Raw genomic sequence first — 17,193 nt, 5'->3', positions numbered from 1 at the left:
GAACTCTTTAACTTAACTTCCCATTTCCGTATGGTTTTCAAACACAAAGTAGAACTCCTCTGAGTCAATTAAAATTAAGCATCTCCCAAGGACCCAAGGGGGGAAAGTTGGCTCCTAGAAAAGGCAACTCAAGGCAGGGGGTGGAACGATTTGGTCCATCACATGGGTATTTTCTCTCCCACTCCTTTTCTGTGGGTATAGTGGTCACAGGCAGCAGCAATTTTTTTTTCCGATACTGCTATTTCTCCTAGTGACGCATGGGTGAGGCAACAGAGGGGAGGGGGATGTTGTTTCCTTCAGATGCATCTGAAGATTATTCTGATCTTCCAAATGTAAATCTTCCTGGTAACCTTTTCCCAGATGATATTAAAAACACTATAGTGTAAACTAAACAGTTCAAAAATCAACAGGAATCTGAAGATGTTATTTCTCTTGGGAAATCAGAAGGTGAACAAACCGATGAGGTTCTACCGAAGGCCTGATGAGAGATTTATTTAAATTCTTCATTTATAAATTATTTAAATTCTACTCAAACACACTGGAAACAGATTCAGTGAAACACACAAAAAAATACAAATTTGGGCAGTGATACATTAAAAAGGTGAAGGTAGATTTTTTTTTTTTAGGGCAAATACTGCTTTTTATTTCTTTCTGTCCTGCCATGCCCCCTGCCTTTAAGAGAAAAGCAATAGCTTTAAATTAATTATTCTTTCCTGAAATGTCATCTCCACATAACAACCTCAAAATCCACATCAACTCTATTCTGCTGTTGTTGGCCTGATCCACAGAGGCCAGGAGTTGCAACACCCATTACAATGGCAAGAAAGCCAAGCTTCCTAAGCCAGCACTAATACTATGGGCAGAACTTTCATCAAACAACTCCTGGGTCAGTCAGAGGGGAAATGCAAGGTTCTACCAATGCCTGCCCAGTGGGCCCTCTAAGGGAAATTGAGGAGCACAACCAGGTTTATTAAAATAACAACTGGGCAAGGTGCCTACAATGCTTAATGGAGCATATGGCCTGGATCTGGGGATGGAAGCTGCACTTTGCATTCTTTTCCAGGAAGGGAGGGAGTGGCAGTGGCCTAAGTCCCTGGAAACTCTCCTCAGTGCCCTGGCTGGCATCCTGGAGATTTTCCCAGCTTGTTCTGGGAGGGGTATCCCACTCTAAGCAATAGGTTCCACTAATCTTATAATAAATAATACAACCACCATGGAAGTCAAGTATTTAAATTCCCACTAGAACAGTGTTTCCCAATTGTGGGTCCCTGAACCTACAACATTAATATTTACCACGCCATACCCAGCGTATTTTCCTCTCCTTGGGTTATGACAGTTATAACTAGCTCTTCTTTTAATTTGTCTCCTATCTCCCTTGCTCCTAGGAGCTATGGTAAAGAAATTATATCGTTTACTAATTCATTGCTAATCTAGGTTGGGAAATACAGACTGAACTAGAACATCACCAGCACGAGCCACCACAGAAGAGATTATTGTTCTCCTTTTTTATCAATAGTATTCTCACAGCAAAATCTTGAAGTCCATCTGATTACTGGTTTGTATTTTAATGAGTCACCTCTCAATATGTTTTCTAATTATTCTCTAAATATTTAAGGGCAGAATAGCACTTAAGTATTTCTAACAACGTAATTTAAATATCACAGCACCTATGGAGATAGGCAATATAATTACCTATAGGCCATAGAGGAAGAATGGTTCAGAGGGGCTAAGTGATTTGCTCAAGATCATATATACAGTAAGAAGCAAGACAGGACTTCAGCCCAGGTTTGTTTTCCTTTCTGCTACAATTAGGCTGACTCTTATATCACCAGATATAAAGCAAAATGATTTAGGTGATTGTTTTTAGGAATTTCTAAGGCAGATTAAGTAAATTAGCTCCTTCGAGGCTGCCTTCCCTATTGTTTTTAAGAAGCAATCAAATCTCATAATTCTTTATGCTCCCAGATTTCAGTATTTGTTTTAGTTTCAATCAATTCAACATACTTTACTGAGAGCTTTGTATGCAACAGAGAAACAGCACAAGAGGCTAACAACACAATGATGATTAAGTCACAGTCTTGTTAGGAGGTCCTCATGGTCACTCATATATCCATGTTCAGATTAGATGATCTGGAAAATACAGAAGATTCTCCATGTCCCATTGCTTGACTCCATTGCTTGGTTCATTCCTTCACTGACTTACTTCTTCAACATTTACTGAGCAAAGATAAACAAGACATAGTGCATGCCCTTTAGAGTTCATAGTCCAATAATGGAGATAAACATGAAAATGAACAGTTTATAATAAACCTTGATGAATTCAGTAACAGAGATATAAATAAAATGCCGTAAGAAGCAAGAGAACTAAGCAACTAAGTTTACCTGGGGAAACTTAGTACCTGTGCTAAGGTACTTCCTGAGAGTCTTAAAATATGATTCCCCTTTGAAATTAGGAGGTCAGACCTTTGAAAGCACACTTTCATATACTCCTTAGTCTCCTGCAAATAATAAATGCTCACTATTTGTATGCTGAGAGGTCAAAGTACAAACTGCTCTTGCAAAGTGCTTGATCTGACTGTGGGATGGAAAGAGGAAGAAAGTATCACAAACTCCTCAGCAGTTGCTTGTAGTTAGTCATTTTTACTGTCAGACTTCTAAGGGATTGAATGCTAACCCTAAAACGGTATGTCCATGTCCTACCCCCCATGACCGTGATGTGACCTTATTTGGAAAAAGGGTCTTTGCAGATATAATTAAGGATCTTGAGATGAGATCATTCTGGATTATCAGGGTGAGCCCTAAATCCAATGACAAATGTCCTTATCAGATACAGAAGAGAGTCCATGTGAAGACAAAAGCAGATACTTGAGTGATGCCACCACAGACAATGCTGACAGCCACCAGAAGCTGGAAGTGGCAAGAAAGTACTCCTCCACAGAGCTTCCAGAAGGTGTGCAGCCCTACTGACACCTTTATTTCAGACTTCTGGCTTCCAGAGCTATGAGAAAATACATTTCTGTAATTTTATTTTTATTTTTTAATAGTTTTATTTATTTTTTAATTATTTATTCATTCATTCATGAGACACACACAGAGAGAGAGAGAGAGAGAGAAAGAGAGAGAGAGAGAGGCAGAGACACAGGCAGAGGGAGAAGCAGGCTTCATGCAGGGAGCCCGACATGGGACTTGATCCAAGGTCTCCAGGATCACACCCTGGGCTGCAGGCAGCGCTAAACCCCTGAGCCACCCGGGCTGCCCACATTTCTGTAATTTTAAACCACCCAGGGTAGCCCCGGTGGCGCAGCGGTTTAGTGCCGCCTGCAGCCTGGGGCGTGATCCTGGAGACCCTGGATCAAGTCCCACGTCGGGCTCTCTGCATGGAGCCTGCTTCTCCCTCTGCCTGTGTCTCTGCCTCTCTCTCTCTCTGTCTCTGAATAAATAAATAAAGTCTTTAAAAAATAAATAAATAAATAAACCACCCAGTGTGTGGTGATTTGCTATAGCAGCCACAATAAATTCATATAAAACCTAACATGTTTCTCTAGCAGCACCAACATCTATTACTATTACTAATAGTTTAGTTAATATAACTCTGTGTGGGTTCTGCACAAAGTACAGTAGATGAACCAGGTCCCAGACCACAGGAAGCTTCCATGGAAAGCCATGAAAATGCTGAAGTGAATAGCAGTATGGCAGGTCTTTGAAGTGAGACAAATCTGCATGTGAGCTCCTATCCTGCTACTTACCAGCTATATATGAATTAGAAAACTTAGTAAGAGTAAGCTTTAATAGTCTTATCTGCAAAATGGGAATTGTTATAAGCATTAAATAGGATAAAGGACCTAGACTACTTAGCATAATGACTGGCCCACAGTAAGGACTAAGAAATATCAGGTATTGTTATTTCTAGTGTGGACGCAAAGGAATACATGTGGACAGTGAATAGACAACACTGATCAGATAGGAAGGAAGCTCAAATAAAGTCAATTCTTTGGATCTTATAACAACCCGATTTCAAATCTTTAACCTCTCTTCCTCATCACACCGATGGCAGCTATTGCTGCCATCACCAAAATAACCCATAGTTCTGAGATCCTATTATTGGCAACGCCCAATTTTTCTCACAAAAGATGAGGAAAAGTGCTAAAACTTGTTTTAAGATTATTAAAGTCATTCACCCCAGCCTTTATCCAATTCTCTCCTAACCTAAAAATCTTTTTATATCTTCTTCCCTACTTCATGCCCTTCCCATCTTTTTTTACTAAAAACTAATGCCAGCCTGGTGTCCATAAGTAATCACCCCTTCCTGTTATGCCCATCAGCCTACCACTCTTTATCTTCAACAGTTCCCTCTCCAGTGGTTCCTCCTCTGCCCATAAACATCTTCCTTCAGCCTTACAACCCACCAGGCTCTCATTCCATCTCCTCCAGGATATTTTGGTCAATCCCTCAAGCTCAATCCATCCCAAACTAACTTTACCACCTCTTCCACTGCCCAACCCAGCCCAAATCCACTGCCTAACCCTGCTGCATTTAACTCCTCTAGTTTAATGCAGATACCACCATTCAGATACTAAACCTTGAAACCTGGAAGTCACTTCAGGACCTTTATACTCCAAGTTGTCTGTAACACTTTTCCCTCAAACTTTCACATAGCTGGTTCCTTCTGACCAACAAGGTCTCACCTAGACTCCCTTCTCTACAGGGATTCCTCCCCTGGCTATGTTAGTAAAAGAACCTTCCTCCCAAGTCACTCTTTAGCTGAAGCCCAATTTCATTTTCTTCATAGAACTTTGCACTACCTGAAATTAATCTTATGTATTTTTTTACTTATTTGTTTTAATCCATTCTCTATGAGCTACTTAAAAGCAGATGCCATATCTGCCTAGCATGAAACACGTGCTTAATAAACATCTTTGAATGAGAAACATTCCTGGATTTCTATTTTCCTCCACATTAACCATCACTCTTGCACAGCCCTACAACCTGAAAAAGATAAATATTTAAAAGAAACACAGCGTGGACCTTAGCCTCCTGGTTGGCCTCCCTGCTGTCTGTTTCCTCCTCATCCAGTTCATCTTATATCCTACCTGCTACAGAATTATTCTAAATCACAGCTCTCAATTCATCAATTACTTCTTCAAAATTTTGAAGACACTACCTATTGGGTACAAAATTAGGCACAAACTCCTTATCTAGAATTCACTATTCTCTTCTGGCTCCACCCTACCTTTTAAAAAATCAAATTCCCTCTTTAACCATTTATTTTAAAATAATTAGAGAAATAGTAAGTTGCAAAGAAATGTACAGGAATTTACATGTATCCTTCCCCCAACCTCCCCAATGTCAACAACTTACACAGCTCTTATACAATATCACAACTGAGAAGCTGGTACAATCCACAGAGCTTATCCAGATTTCCCTCGTTACATACATTCTTGTGCATGCATGTGTGTATGTGTGCATACACAAGCACTCAGGCTTACCTGTATAGCTCTATGCAGTTGTATCATATGTGTAGCCTTGGGTAATCACCACCATAACCAAAATACTCAACTGTACCACCACCACAAAACTCTGTTTTCCCTTTATTGCCTCATTCATCTCCCCCATCACTACCCCTGCTACCACCATCTACTCTTCATGTCTATATAAATGGAACTCTTTTTATTGGTAAGTAGTATTCCATAGTATGGACGTACCAGAGTTTAACAATTCATCCACTGAATGACATCTGGATAGTTTCCTGTTTGGGGCTAATACAAATAAAATTGCTATGAACATTCATGTACAAGTCCTGCATGAAAATAGTCTTAATTTTACTAGGATAAATTCTTTAGAGTGCAATCAATGACATCTTACTTTTGTAGCCTCATTTTCCCAAGATTCTTTCCTGTTCCCATAGTATAGTCAAATAAGACCACTGGTACTGTTTCTACTTCCTCTCTGATTCCTAATCCTCTCATTTGCATATTTATTATTAATAACTGCCTAAATCTCTTTTTTAAAGTGGATGCAGAAATAAATTAACATAGAGTACAGGGGCACCTGGATGGCTCAGTGGTTGAGCATCTGCCTTTGGCTCAAGTTGTGATCCCAAGGTCCTGGGATGGAGTCCTACATCGGGCTCCCCTCAGGGAGCCTGCTTCTCCCTCTGCCTGTGTCTCTGTGTCTATCATGAATAAATAAATAAAATCTTTAAAAAACCTTAGAGAGAGAACAGAGATGAATGAGGGAACAAATAAATAAGAGATAATATTTTATCAGTCCTGTATCAATGAAAGGTGATCTCTTTCCTATAAACCTGCATCATATTTGCTAAACTCCTCTTACAAAATCTATGTTCTTCCAGTCTCATAGATGTATACATGCCCTATACTTCCATTAGTACAGTAAACTTCCTGGAGACAGATCACTTCTTATTAATTTTATATTTACTTGGACATCAAGTACAGTGGTTCTGTTAGAGCAGGAACTCAAGCAAAACAGAATCTTCATTATTGAAATGAATGGATGAATTAAATATATTTTCCCTAAGAGGGCTCTGATATAACCAGGAATCCAGGATGTTATGTTTGCATTAAAAAAGACAACTAATGATACAAGTCTATACAGACTAAGTGCCAAAGGATAATAGAAGCAAGAAGTGTTAGAAAAGTACAGACAAGTGAGTGATTTTTTTCTGGAACAGTTGGGGAATTTTTCCTTAAGGCTACGTTTGAGGGAAACTCTGAACAGATGAGTAGAACCCAGAAAAGTAGAAAAGGGAGTCCTTTTCGATAGACATTAAAGAACAATATATGGGTTGATCTCATTCTTTGTAGCTGCTGGACAATGTTCCATAATACAGATGTGTCCAGATTCTTAAACCATTCTCCTAATAACAGACATTTAGGTGTGCATCTGTTAGGATTAAGTTTGGATCCGTGTCACAAAAGACACAAAAAAAAAGAGTATCGTGAAAAAGATACTTTATTTCTCTCACATGAAGGAAGCCCAGAGGTAGACAATTCATTATTAGTATGTGGATTCCATGGTCCTCACACTCCCTGCTCCATTTTTCAGCTCCACCACTCTAGCTTATGGCTTTTTTCCCCAAGGTTGCCTCATGAGCCTAGCCAACACATCCTGTTATAGGCAACTGAAAAGGAAAGAGAAACAAACAAAAGTGGCCTACCTCCAAGATAAGCCAGATCCCTTTATGCAGTCTTCCAGAAGTTTCATACAATACTTTCAGTTCTAACTCGCTGGCCAGAACTTAGTTATATGAGCATCCTAGCTGCAAGGGAAGCTGAAAAAATGTAATCTTTTACATGAGTGCATTGTTGTCTCAAAGAAAATTTAAGATTCATAACCAAAAAAGGATAATAAATACTGAGTAGCAACCAGAAGTGAGAGAACAAAACTGAAATCATGCCCTGCCAATTAGTAAGCACACACATCATCTTCCATAGTCAGGAAAAAGAGAAAGAAAAGAAGCACTTCACGCCGACCCTGAAATAAACAAACAAGCAAAAAATAAGGGTGGGGGGAGGTACAGTGGGGAGAATTACATCTGGTTCTACTTCCTAAAATAGAAGAAATCTTAATCCTGTTTGTGTAAATTACTGACTCCTTACAAAACAAAAGTTTTCCCTTAAGTCTGCAATATTCTTATGATAATCATGTCTGATTTTCCACCATGAACAAATAACTATAACCTTGTAATCCTGTCGGTTTTTACTTTAAATACCTGTTATATTTTTCAATCAGCAAGCCAGTCCTGAATTTGGACTCGCTTGCAGAACTTTGCAAGTAAAGTATTTTTCTTTTCTCAAGAGATTTCTCTTTTCTTATTACTTTGGTGCCTCTAAGTCTTCCTTTCACACGTCTCAGCCACAGGATTCTTTCTTGTTTTCACTATTATAAATCATATTGCAGTAAACAACTTGTAAACGCCTCCGTACACAGAGTGGCAATTTTTCAAACACAGATATCTAAAAAAGGACTTGCTGGGACAAATGAAATATGCGTTTCTAATACAGTCTACCAAAACACTATCTGAAGAGCTGTGCTAGTTTATATTCCCACCATCATTCTATGAACGTTCCTGATTCCCCACACATCACCAACACATGAGATTATCACTCTTTTTATTTTTAGCAAATCTGATGGGCGAAAACATATCTTGTTATTTCAATATGCATTTCCCAATTACCACCTAATTAGTGATTATAGTCTATGTTGAACATCTTTATTATGTTTATTAGCCATTTGTCTTAATTATTCTTTGAAGACCTGATTATCATCTTCTCATTTGCTTGTCTTCTTATGGATTTACAGAAGTTCTTTATATATTCTGGTTATTAATCTTTTGTTATACATAGTATTACTGTTTTCTTCCAATCTATCACTTACCTTTTTGCTTCGTTTATAGTATCATTTGATTTACAAAGTATTAAACTGTGATGCAGTCAAATTTGTCACTTCTCTGACTTCTAGGATTTTGTCTTGCTCACAAAGACAATGCCACCCTAAAATCACAAACATAATGTCTTCTGTTACTTGTAGGGTTTGTCTGTTACATTTAAACTACACAAAATTTATTTTTACATATGCCATGAGGTAGGATTTTCTCTAATTATTTTGCTAAAGGGATAACTAATTGTCCCAATACTATATCCTAATCTATTCATTTCCCTACTTTGAAATGTTATCTTTGGAGCACCTGAGTGGCTCAGTGGTTAAATGTCTGCCTTTGGCTCAGATCGTGATCCCAGGGTCCTGGGATCAAGTTCCACATCAGGCTCCCTATAGGGAGTGTGCTTCTCCCTCTGCCTATGTCTCTGCCTCTCTCTGTCTGTGTGTCTCATGAATAAATAACATCTTTAAAAGAAAAATTGTTATCTAAATGACCACACAGAATTAGCACTATTTGTGGACCTTACTTTTCTGTTCTACAGATCCATCTGTCCATTTCAATACTACAAAGTTTTAGTTATCAAAACTCTGAAGTATTTTTTGATATCTGGTAAATGAGGCCCCTCCCTATTGTATCTTTTAAAAAAAAATGTTGGCTGTTGTCATGAATTTTTTTCTTCCAGATGACTTTAAGCTTCACTTTACTAAATCCCATTTAAAAGTCTTATGGAGATTTTTTTTTTTTTGTATTGAGATTGCCTGATTTGTAGATTAGCAATTCTTCTTTTTCTTTTTAAATTTCATTTATTTGAGAGAGAAAGAGAGCAGGACTGGGAGGAGCAGAGGGAGAGACTCTTGAGCAGACTTAGTGCTAAGCACGGACTCCAACTCGGAGCTCCACCTCACAAGCCTGTTATCACTGCTTCAGGAGAAACCAAGATCCATTGCTTGACAGACTCTGCCACCTAGGCACTCCTAGCTGTTTTTCCTTTTTAAGAGTACTTGCATGTTTTCAAAATTAGCAAATACTTACCAAATATGTACTTTGGGCTTGAGTTCTGTGGGAAATTCAAAAGATTTTTAAGACAGTCCTTGCCCTACAGAAATGTACAACCTGACTGAGAGGGAGAAAAATATATAAACAACTGCATTAAATGACTAATATCTATAGAACTAAACTTGTGACTCACTTATGGTCACTACAGTATGCACTTTAGGCTTATTTTTGCCTCTCATTTTACTACTGTCTTTGTTTTTCCTTTGGCTTTTTTTCTTCTTCTTTTTAAACACCTGACAACTGGGGTAAATGTTTATCAACATAATCGATTTCTATTTTACAGTCATCCCGGGTAAGAAGTTCTATTATCATCCCCAGTTTACAGAGAAGAAAACTAAAGCTCAAAGAATTTAAGTCACTTTCTCAAGATCACAGAACAAGTAGATGGAGGATAGCTAGGATATGAAACCCAGTTAACGGGACTTCAGTCCCCATAGTGATACTCTTCTCCCTTCCCCCTTTTACGGTCCTGCTACTTTTATCAAATGCAAAAAAAAAAAAAAAATCATCTCTAAAATAAGGATAGGGAATGAATAAATGAGTTAACATTCAGCTTTCCTATTTAATCCTCTCTACACATGCCCAGCCAATAATAAAAGTGCATATGGGGAACTAGGACACACTCCCCTCTGCCACTGTCCAGGTTGGACCCTTCCTATCTCTTAGGCTCAGCAAAGGACAGGACCCACTACAGAATTTACAGAGCCCAGACAGCCCGGGTGGCTCAACGGTTTGGCTCCGCCTTCGGCCCAGGGTGTGATCCTGGAGACCCGGGATCGAGTCCCACGTCAGGCTTCCTGCATGGAGCCTGCTTCTCCCTCTGCCTGTGTCTCTGCCTCTGTCTCTGTGTGTGTGTGTGTGTGTGTGTCTCATGAATGAATGAATGAATGAATGAATAAAAATCTTAAAAAAAAATTTACAGAGCCCTGTGCAAAACCAAAATGTGTGGCCTCTTGTTCGAAAATGAGGACTACCTTCCGGAGGTGGAGAGACCGTGACCTGAAGCGCAGGGCCCTTCTAGGCACAGGATCCTACCTCCACGAAGCAGGCCCCGACTAAGAGTTTTCTCTCTTTTCTAACCGGGGTGTCTGGCTTTGCAGATTCACAGCCCTGCTCTGATGAAGAAGGCTGCTCAGAGGTCTTCCTCCCCACCGACAGCGACTACGACTCCAGTGACGCTCTGAGCCCCAGAGACCTGGACCTGGTGTACCTGTCCTCACACGACATCGCCCAGCAAGCGCTAAGCGGCCTAAGTGGCAGCGCCCCCGACGTCCTGCAGGTGCACGACGTGAAGAGTCCCCAGGGGCCGGGCCAGGAGCCCCAGGCCCGGGTCCCGGGGCCGGATCCCGACCACTCGTGCGCCGAGGTCCTCCACAGCCTGAGCCTCTCAGGCTTCCCGTCCAAGAACCACGCCAAAATGGCGCCGGGCTCGCGGCCGCCGCTGGGTTTCCTGGGAAAGCGGAAGCCGCCCAAGCACCAGCACTGCGGAGGCTTCAGCCGCCACCATCGCTGGCTGCGCATGCGCAGCGAGACGCAGTCGCTGTCGCTGTGCGAGGGCGTTTACACTCAGCATCCACCCCGGGCCTGCGGCCTGACCCGGGAGCCCCCGGAGGCCGAGCGTCTGGGACCTGCCCCCGACGGGCCCCGCAGCCTGGTTCTGGCCCACACCGCAAGCCTCCCGGAGGACGGGAAGAGCCGCCTCCAGGACCCGAGGCCCGCCGTGCGCCGCATCTACGTGGAGCCCTACCCCGCCGCCCTGGTGGACGCAAAGCCCTGGGCCGCCTTGAGCCCGCCCCCCGGAGGCCCCTCGGGCCTGCCCAGCCCCACGGGCCGCGACATGAGCCCCGAGGGTCCGACCACCTCGCCGGTGTCGGAGATACTCAGCAGCATGCTTTAGGGACAGCCTCCGTTCCTTCGCCCGCCCCCATTGTGTCCCCATCCCTTTTCAAATAGTTTGAATGTTAAAACTCCAAAAGTTACAGGTTCAAGGTACCCCCCCCCCACCTTTTTTTTTTTTTTTTCTTTTTTTTTTTCTTAGGATAGAGTTGGTCGGAGGTGAGAGTTGGCCAGTGTTCTTCCCCGTTCAGGGCATAGAAGAGCTTTTGTGTCAACACGGAGTCGTAGACACAAGGGTTCAAACCCGCCAACCTGCTGTGGGTTGGGCACAACTCACGTGTGGCTGAGGCAGGGCAACCTGAAGAGCCACCCCCAGTTCCGCAGCTGGCTCTGTAACTTGACCTTTGGGTTCAGGGCTGTTTCATGAATTTGTGATGGATGAGGAGGAGTTCTAGAGAGGAAAATAAGATTAGCCTTGTTTTTTCCTTCCGTTACAAACCCCTAAAAGAGTTTAAGGGAAAGAAGCCCAGGTTGTGTCTTCGGGACACAAGGTCAAGGGGACTTGTTCTAGGTTCCCAGTCAGCTACGCCAAGGCATTCCAAAGTGCAGGGTTCTCAGCTGGTCACCAAATCCAGTTCATTCATCAGCACCCATAAGACGAAGTAGGCAGGACCTTTCTTCACTTAGTGCTGTGTGGAAACCACCAGAAGCAAAAGTAGAGGATGCTTTGCTTCCGGCTTTGTCCTGCAAAGGTGAAACAGGACCCAAAGCAGCCCTTCCTTCACACTCAGCTCCCATTCAAGCGTGAAAAATGGGTCTTCTATTATTCAGAGTGCAAGGAGATAGCTGAATTACATGAAAACCTGGATTAAAGACAAAACAAGGAGCAAAGAGAGAGAGATGGGCAAAAATGCATTTCCTCTACAATCCTAAGTAAAGTCCATGGGGCTTTGTCTCTGAAAATGATAGTGGATCTGCTTGGATTCTTTGGTGATGGAATGTCATTGATCCAGACGGTGCCCTGCAGATATGGCCAGCAGTTGATGAAGTCCTTACAGCCTCACTGGCACATCTACTCACTCCTACAACACAAGTTACAGCACAGATTATCCTTTTCAATTCCCGCCTTCCAAAGTCCGGTTTTGCCCTTGGATCAGCTAGACCACTGGCCTCAAGGAAAATCTTTCCTTAGAAGTCCCTGTCGATGGTTCCAAGACTGTGCCTTGTGACACCTGAAAATCATGCTTTGGTCTCAGTGCCTCCCACCTGACTTTCTCACAAATGAGAAACCCAAATCAAAGAGAAATCACACTGCATATTCAAAAAAGGTCTGAGCCTTCTCTCATTTCCTGGAGCCAGGACTCATTCAGTTTACTGATATTCTAAATGGTCCTTTTCTGCTTCACAGGCATTTTGGTTAAATATTGCTCTTTATGGGCCCTACCCCTGTCCTCACAGTTCTACCATTCCTCCTCATGGGAGTTCATACAAAGTCCCCTGTTCACAATGTTATTCCGATCCCTTCCATTTTTAAAACATTTGATTTAAACATAAATAATTACCCTGGCGGAAAGGTAGAGATTTGGCCCATGGCCTATGGTCATTAGAAAACTAAGGCCCAGAGCTCAATCTTTATTTTTTTAAGAGATTTTATACTCAGTAACCACCACCTTCACCATCACCCCCAACCCCAAACAAAGAATCTTGAGCAGAATCACTGTGGCTGCTTTTCTATGATTGCAAGAATTTTAAAATGCAGTTTTCTTCTGTTCTGAGTGAACCCTATGTAAACGGAGTGTTAGAGCTAGAAAGGACCATAAAATTAGTCTAAGTCCTTGTATTTACAGATGAGGCAGTTAAAGCCTAGAGAGGTTAAGTAATTTGCTCAAGGTCACAGAGCTAGTTTAGTCTCAGAGTTAGGGTCACAACCCACAACCATTCCCTTTACAGTAGCCTGGCCCATTGGGAATCGATGCATACCTAGCCAACTTTTGGTTGCCTATAGGCTACTTACCTAGTTTGTAAAATATCTTTTAATTCCAAATTCAACTTCTTTTTTCAACCTTTACCTAACAGATTTCCATTATCACAGAGCTCCTTGTTGCCAGGAAATACAAATTTCACGTAATCAACATGTAAGCTAAGTTAATTAAAAAGCAAATTTGAAAGAAATGTCATTTAAAATTACATACCACATGACTCCCCTACAATAACAAAAATGACTTAGTCTTCTGCACTCAGTCTCTACTTATTTCTGATCATGGGACAGATTATATATGTTGAAAGCTGGAATTGTGAAAACCTAAGAAACCAAGTGATTCTCTGATTCTGACCTTTCTGGTGGCATGGAAGGACATTTGTGACTGTGAATTACATGGGAGGCATTCAATGGGCAGCAAAAGCAGGGACTGACCCACCCTTTTGGTCCCTCATTTGGTCAGCAAGTTCTGGCACATTGACTAAATAATGACTCATGAAGTAAAATTGCATTAAATCCAAACCCGCTAATTTATATTGAGAGCACGGGTTATTTTTTCACCTTCTATGAGGAAAAGAGATGCATGCCCATGAAATGAATATTGCACATTCGATTTCAATGGGATGACAATGAGTCAACTTGAAAATGCATTTTCCTAGCAATATTCCTATATAGAAATGGATGTTACATTCTCAGTAATTATCCATTTGTTCAAGTAGGTTCCCTTCACCTGTACCTCCACTTTGCAACAAACATCTCGTGAGCCTAGTTTAATAGATTCCTGTGAGAAACAATTATGTTCTCTAATTCACAATCCTTTATTCATTTGTCCAGACCTCTCATTACAGAGACTTTACAACTTCTGAGCATTTTTTGTTTGCTTGTTTGTTTTCTTTTATCCTGATGTTTTTGTTTTGTTTTGTTTTGGATATGATGGACTTTTTTCTTTTTCTTTTTCTTTTTAAATCCAGTCTGGGAGCCTCTGGAGGAAACTTTGCTGGCCCATAATTTTTGTACCATGCTTAACTCTCACTGGTATTATCCAGCTCTCATCATTTGTGAAAACCTCCAAAAAATCAATGACCAAGTCCCTCCCATATGTCTGTCTCTATTCTGAGTCCCATGGAAAACAAAGAATCAAGAACAAAACACATTCCTGGGCCACAAGGAGCTCACAGTCTGATAGGAGTGCAGCCATCATCACCATACATCTTCTCACTGATGTTTTAGAGGAGGCAAAAGCTTGTCTCCTCAACCAGACCATCATAGGACAAGGTACGTTGGGCTAAACATCATTGATTTCACTCTTTCCAGCTCTTCATAAAGGAAGACAAGCCTGGAAATACAAGTCACCAATGTATATGCTTGGCAACCATTTACAAGGCTATCACATCCTCTTAATTGGTGAGGGGAACTGGGAGACAGTAATTAAAAACATTTACTCTAGGGAATGGGTATTTTAAGAAGTGGGGACTTAAAGATGAGACCCACTCCATTTTAAGAACATTCACTAATGTTCAAAGCAATAATTACACTGGATAAAATGGTTCCATTTGGATTGAAAGTTGAAGCCAGTAGTAATAATATTCCTCCAGCCCCCATTCCTGAAGGATCCCAAAGCACTTTATGAAAAGCAATGACTGAAGCCTTGTTGTACTCCCCTAAAAAGACCTTGTCTGGGAGCCACCTGGCAAACACCTACCCTGTCCTTGCCAGGAGATCGTGCCAGACAAGTGGGAAAGAGGACTGGCCTCTCATTCATTGTTATCCTGCCACACGAAGGTGCACTCTGGCGGGCATTCAGCTCTTCCCTTGAAGACAGCAATTTTAGACAAAGAGGCACACCAGAAAATCCCAACTTCTTGGCCTCCCCCTTATTCTTCATGCTCTACCCAAGATGTACTCGCTTTCTCTTGGAGAACTATCAATTCAAGCTATTAAGGGGTCTGCAGTGGATTTAGGTTCCCCTAGTTCTGTCAATGGCACACAGAAGTCACTGGCTTCTTAAAATTGATACTTTTGGAAAGATGATGGCATTCCCTTACAGTACTCTCAAGTTTGTATGCAGCAGAACTACAGCAGAGAGTGTGCATCTCTTGGTATATTTGTTTATTGAATTATAACATACCATTTAGAGAGGGTAGTTACAGGTTAACAAGAGAACACTCCCAGAGAATTACAAGTCACTTTATAAAAGTGAAATATTTTCCCAGATGATTCAGTGACGCAAACCTGAGCGTTTTTTTTTTTTTTTTTTTTTTTTCCTGCTCATACCTTTAAGGAAAAATTTAAGGGAGCTATTTGGAAAGCAATGATACTTCTTCACAGGTAGTAGAGTGAACAGGGAAAAACTTGTTTCTTTGCAGGTCACCTCTCATAAGATGTTCAAACACATGGCTTACGACTGTTAAGCTCAACTTCAATGCGGCCTTACAAACAACAAGGGTAGTGTATTTGAAACTATGTTGCACAGCTTGGAAACTTATTCTAAGATCCTAATTCAGAGTTTTTCTGAGGTGTTGAACTTTGCCATTAGCAAAAAGTATTTTTAGAAAAATCCATTGACTGTTTATGAAGCACTGATTTCGCCATATTTCAGGTCTCTGATTTTTCCACCACATCTGCACCCAGTGAGCTATATTTGTTGTTTTCAAGTATTTCTTCTATTTCCATTATTAATGAATTTGTAAAATGGTTATTCAAAAAGACAGTTGGTTTTGTTTAACAACCAAATAGGTAGATAGATGGTGAAAATATTCTATTTTGATAAGGGAAGGAAGAGGTTTATTGTGGTTGTTTTAAATATTACCCTAGGGTCCTTCCACTCCAGATACATACTTTTTTTTTTTTTTTTTTTTTTTTTTTTTTTTTAGCGAAAGCCAATATTTAACTTAGTGGCAAATGTTATCAAGCTATTATTAGCTAATGCTCTTTGGTCCTCTTCCTTCAGTCCATGATATGAAGGTCTGAATATGCTTTCACAGTAACCACTATCCGGTAGTTGATTTATAAAAACCAAGTCTGGCAAATTGTTGTGTTAAGTCAGCCTGAGTTGCTGTGTTGCTTCTTGCCCTGTGACCAACCAGATTTGGGGGAATATTCCGTGTGCATGGTCACAAGCATCAGTTTAGTGTTTGTGATGGAAAAAAATTAAAGATGTGTGTGTGTGTGTGTGTGTGTGTGTAGTGGGAGAGAGATATTTCATAGAAAAAGTAATTTAAGTGACATTCTATTAGGCAGTGTTTAATTGCTTCCTGCCTGATGTGTACATAGTGATTTGGCTTATTATTGGTTATTTGTTCAAAACTTAATGTATCTTGTTGCTATGTATGCAACTGAGTGTATGTAAAAGTTTAGACTTCGGTACATTATCCGCACAATTTTGTGTGCTTTAAACCTCTGTAAATGTACAGATGAATCATGTATGGTGTATTAAATGTGACCTCCTCTCTTGAAACAATAATATTTTGTAGTATGTACTTTTGCAAACTATTTGAACATTTTAAATGGATATTGTAAATGGCCAGTACACTCAATCATAAACAACACTGGTAAAACGCATGCCTCTTCAACCTCCCAGTTTATAAGAAGAGGTCAGGGGTTAACAAGAATTAAGATAATTTTTCTAATGGCAAGTATTTTTGATAATTTCCTACCTGCTTAATTGTATTTGAAAGAAAAATTGTCAACAGAAGAAATCTTAGCTAGCAGAGGGAATGACTTTATTTCATAAGCATTAAATAATGCTCATATACTTTATATCTAACTTGATGATGTTGAAATATAGTTCATGGGAGAAGAAGTGAAAAGTATTTTTGATCCTTCATAAGATCTTTTGCTGTTTCAAAGACACTTTCCAAGCCCTCTGTCTTCAGTGTGGAGAAATGTCAATTAAATAATAAACTAATAGAATTGTCAGTAA

The 17,193-nt window shown here is 40.6% G+C and overlaps 1 protein-coding gene and 1 long non-coding RNA gene across 11 annotated transcripts in view; one reads left to right on the top strand and one right to left on the bottom strand.

Moving 5' to 3' along the window:
- The window catches only part of LOC140606471 (uncharacterized), a 22,225-nt gene extending 11,320 nt beyond the window's left edge, over positions 1-10,905 (bottom strand). Inside the window, exons 1-7 of one of the 10 annotated variants that reach the window (XR_012008785.1) lie at positions 10,668-10,905; positions 9,434-9,518; positions 8,398-8,513; positions 7,376-7,494; positions 7,178-7,291; positions 5,703-5,756; positions 2,005-2,217 (exon numbers count right to left, since the gene is read on the bottom strand). This is a non-coding gene — a long non-coding RNA (uncharacterized lncRNA). The remainder of the gene's footprint in view (positions 1-2,004; positions 2,218-5,702; positions 5,757-7,177; positions 7,292-7,375; positions 7,495-8,397; positions 8,514-9,433; positions 9,519-10,667) is intronic. The other 9 variants (XR_012008792.1, XR_012008793.1, XR_012008786.1 and 6 more) reach the window with 9 other exon arrangements.
- ANKFN1 (ankyrin repeat and fibronectin type III domain containing 1) overlaps positions 1-17,193 on the top strand; it is a 379,429-nt gene extending 362,236 nt beyond the window's left edge. The window contains exon 20 of the mRNA XM_072779922.1: positions 10,558-17,193. Within this exon, the coding sequence (XP_072636023.1) occupies positions 10,558-11,354 (797 nt within the window). The 3' untranslated portion in view covers positions 11,355-17,193. The remainder of the gene's footprint in view (positions 1-10,557) is intronic.

Source organism: Canis lupus, chromosome 16 (genome assembly GCF_048164855.1).
Source record: "Canis lupus baileyi chromosome 16, mCanLup2.hap1, whole genome shotgun sequence".
Lineage (NCBI taxonomy): Eukaryota > Metazoa > Chordata > Mammalia > Carnivora > Canidae > Canis > Canis lupus.
The sequence above is the reverse complement of the archived record's forward strand: the minus strand, read 5'-3'. Positions and strand labels throughout refer to the sequence as shown.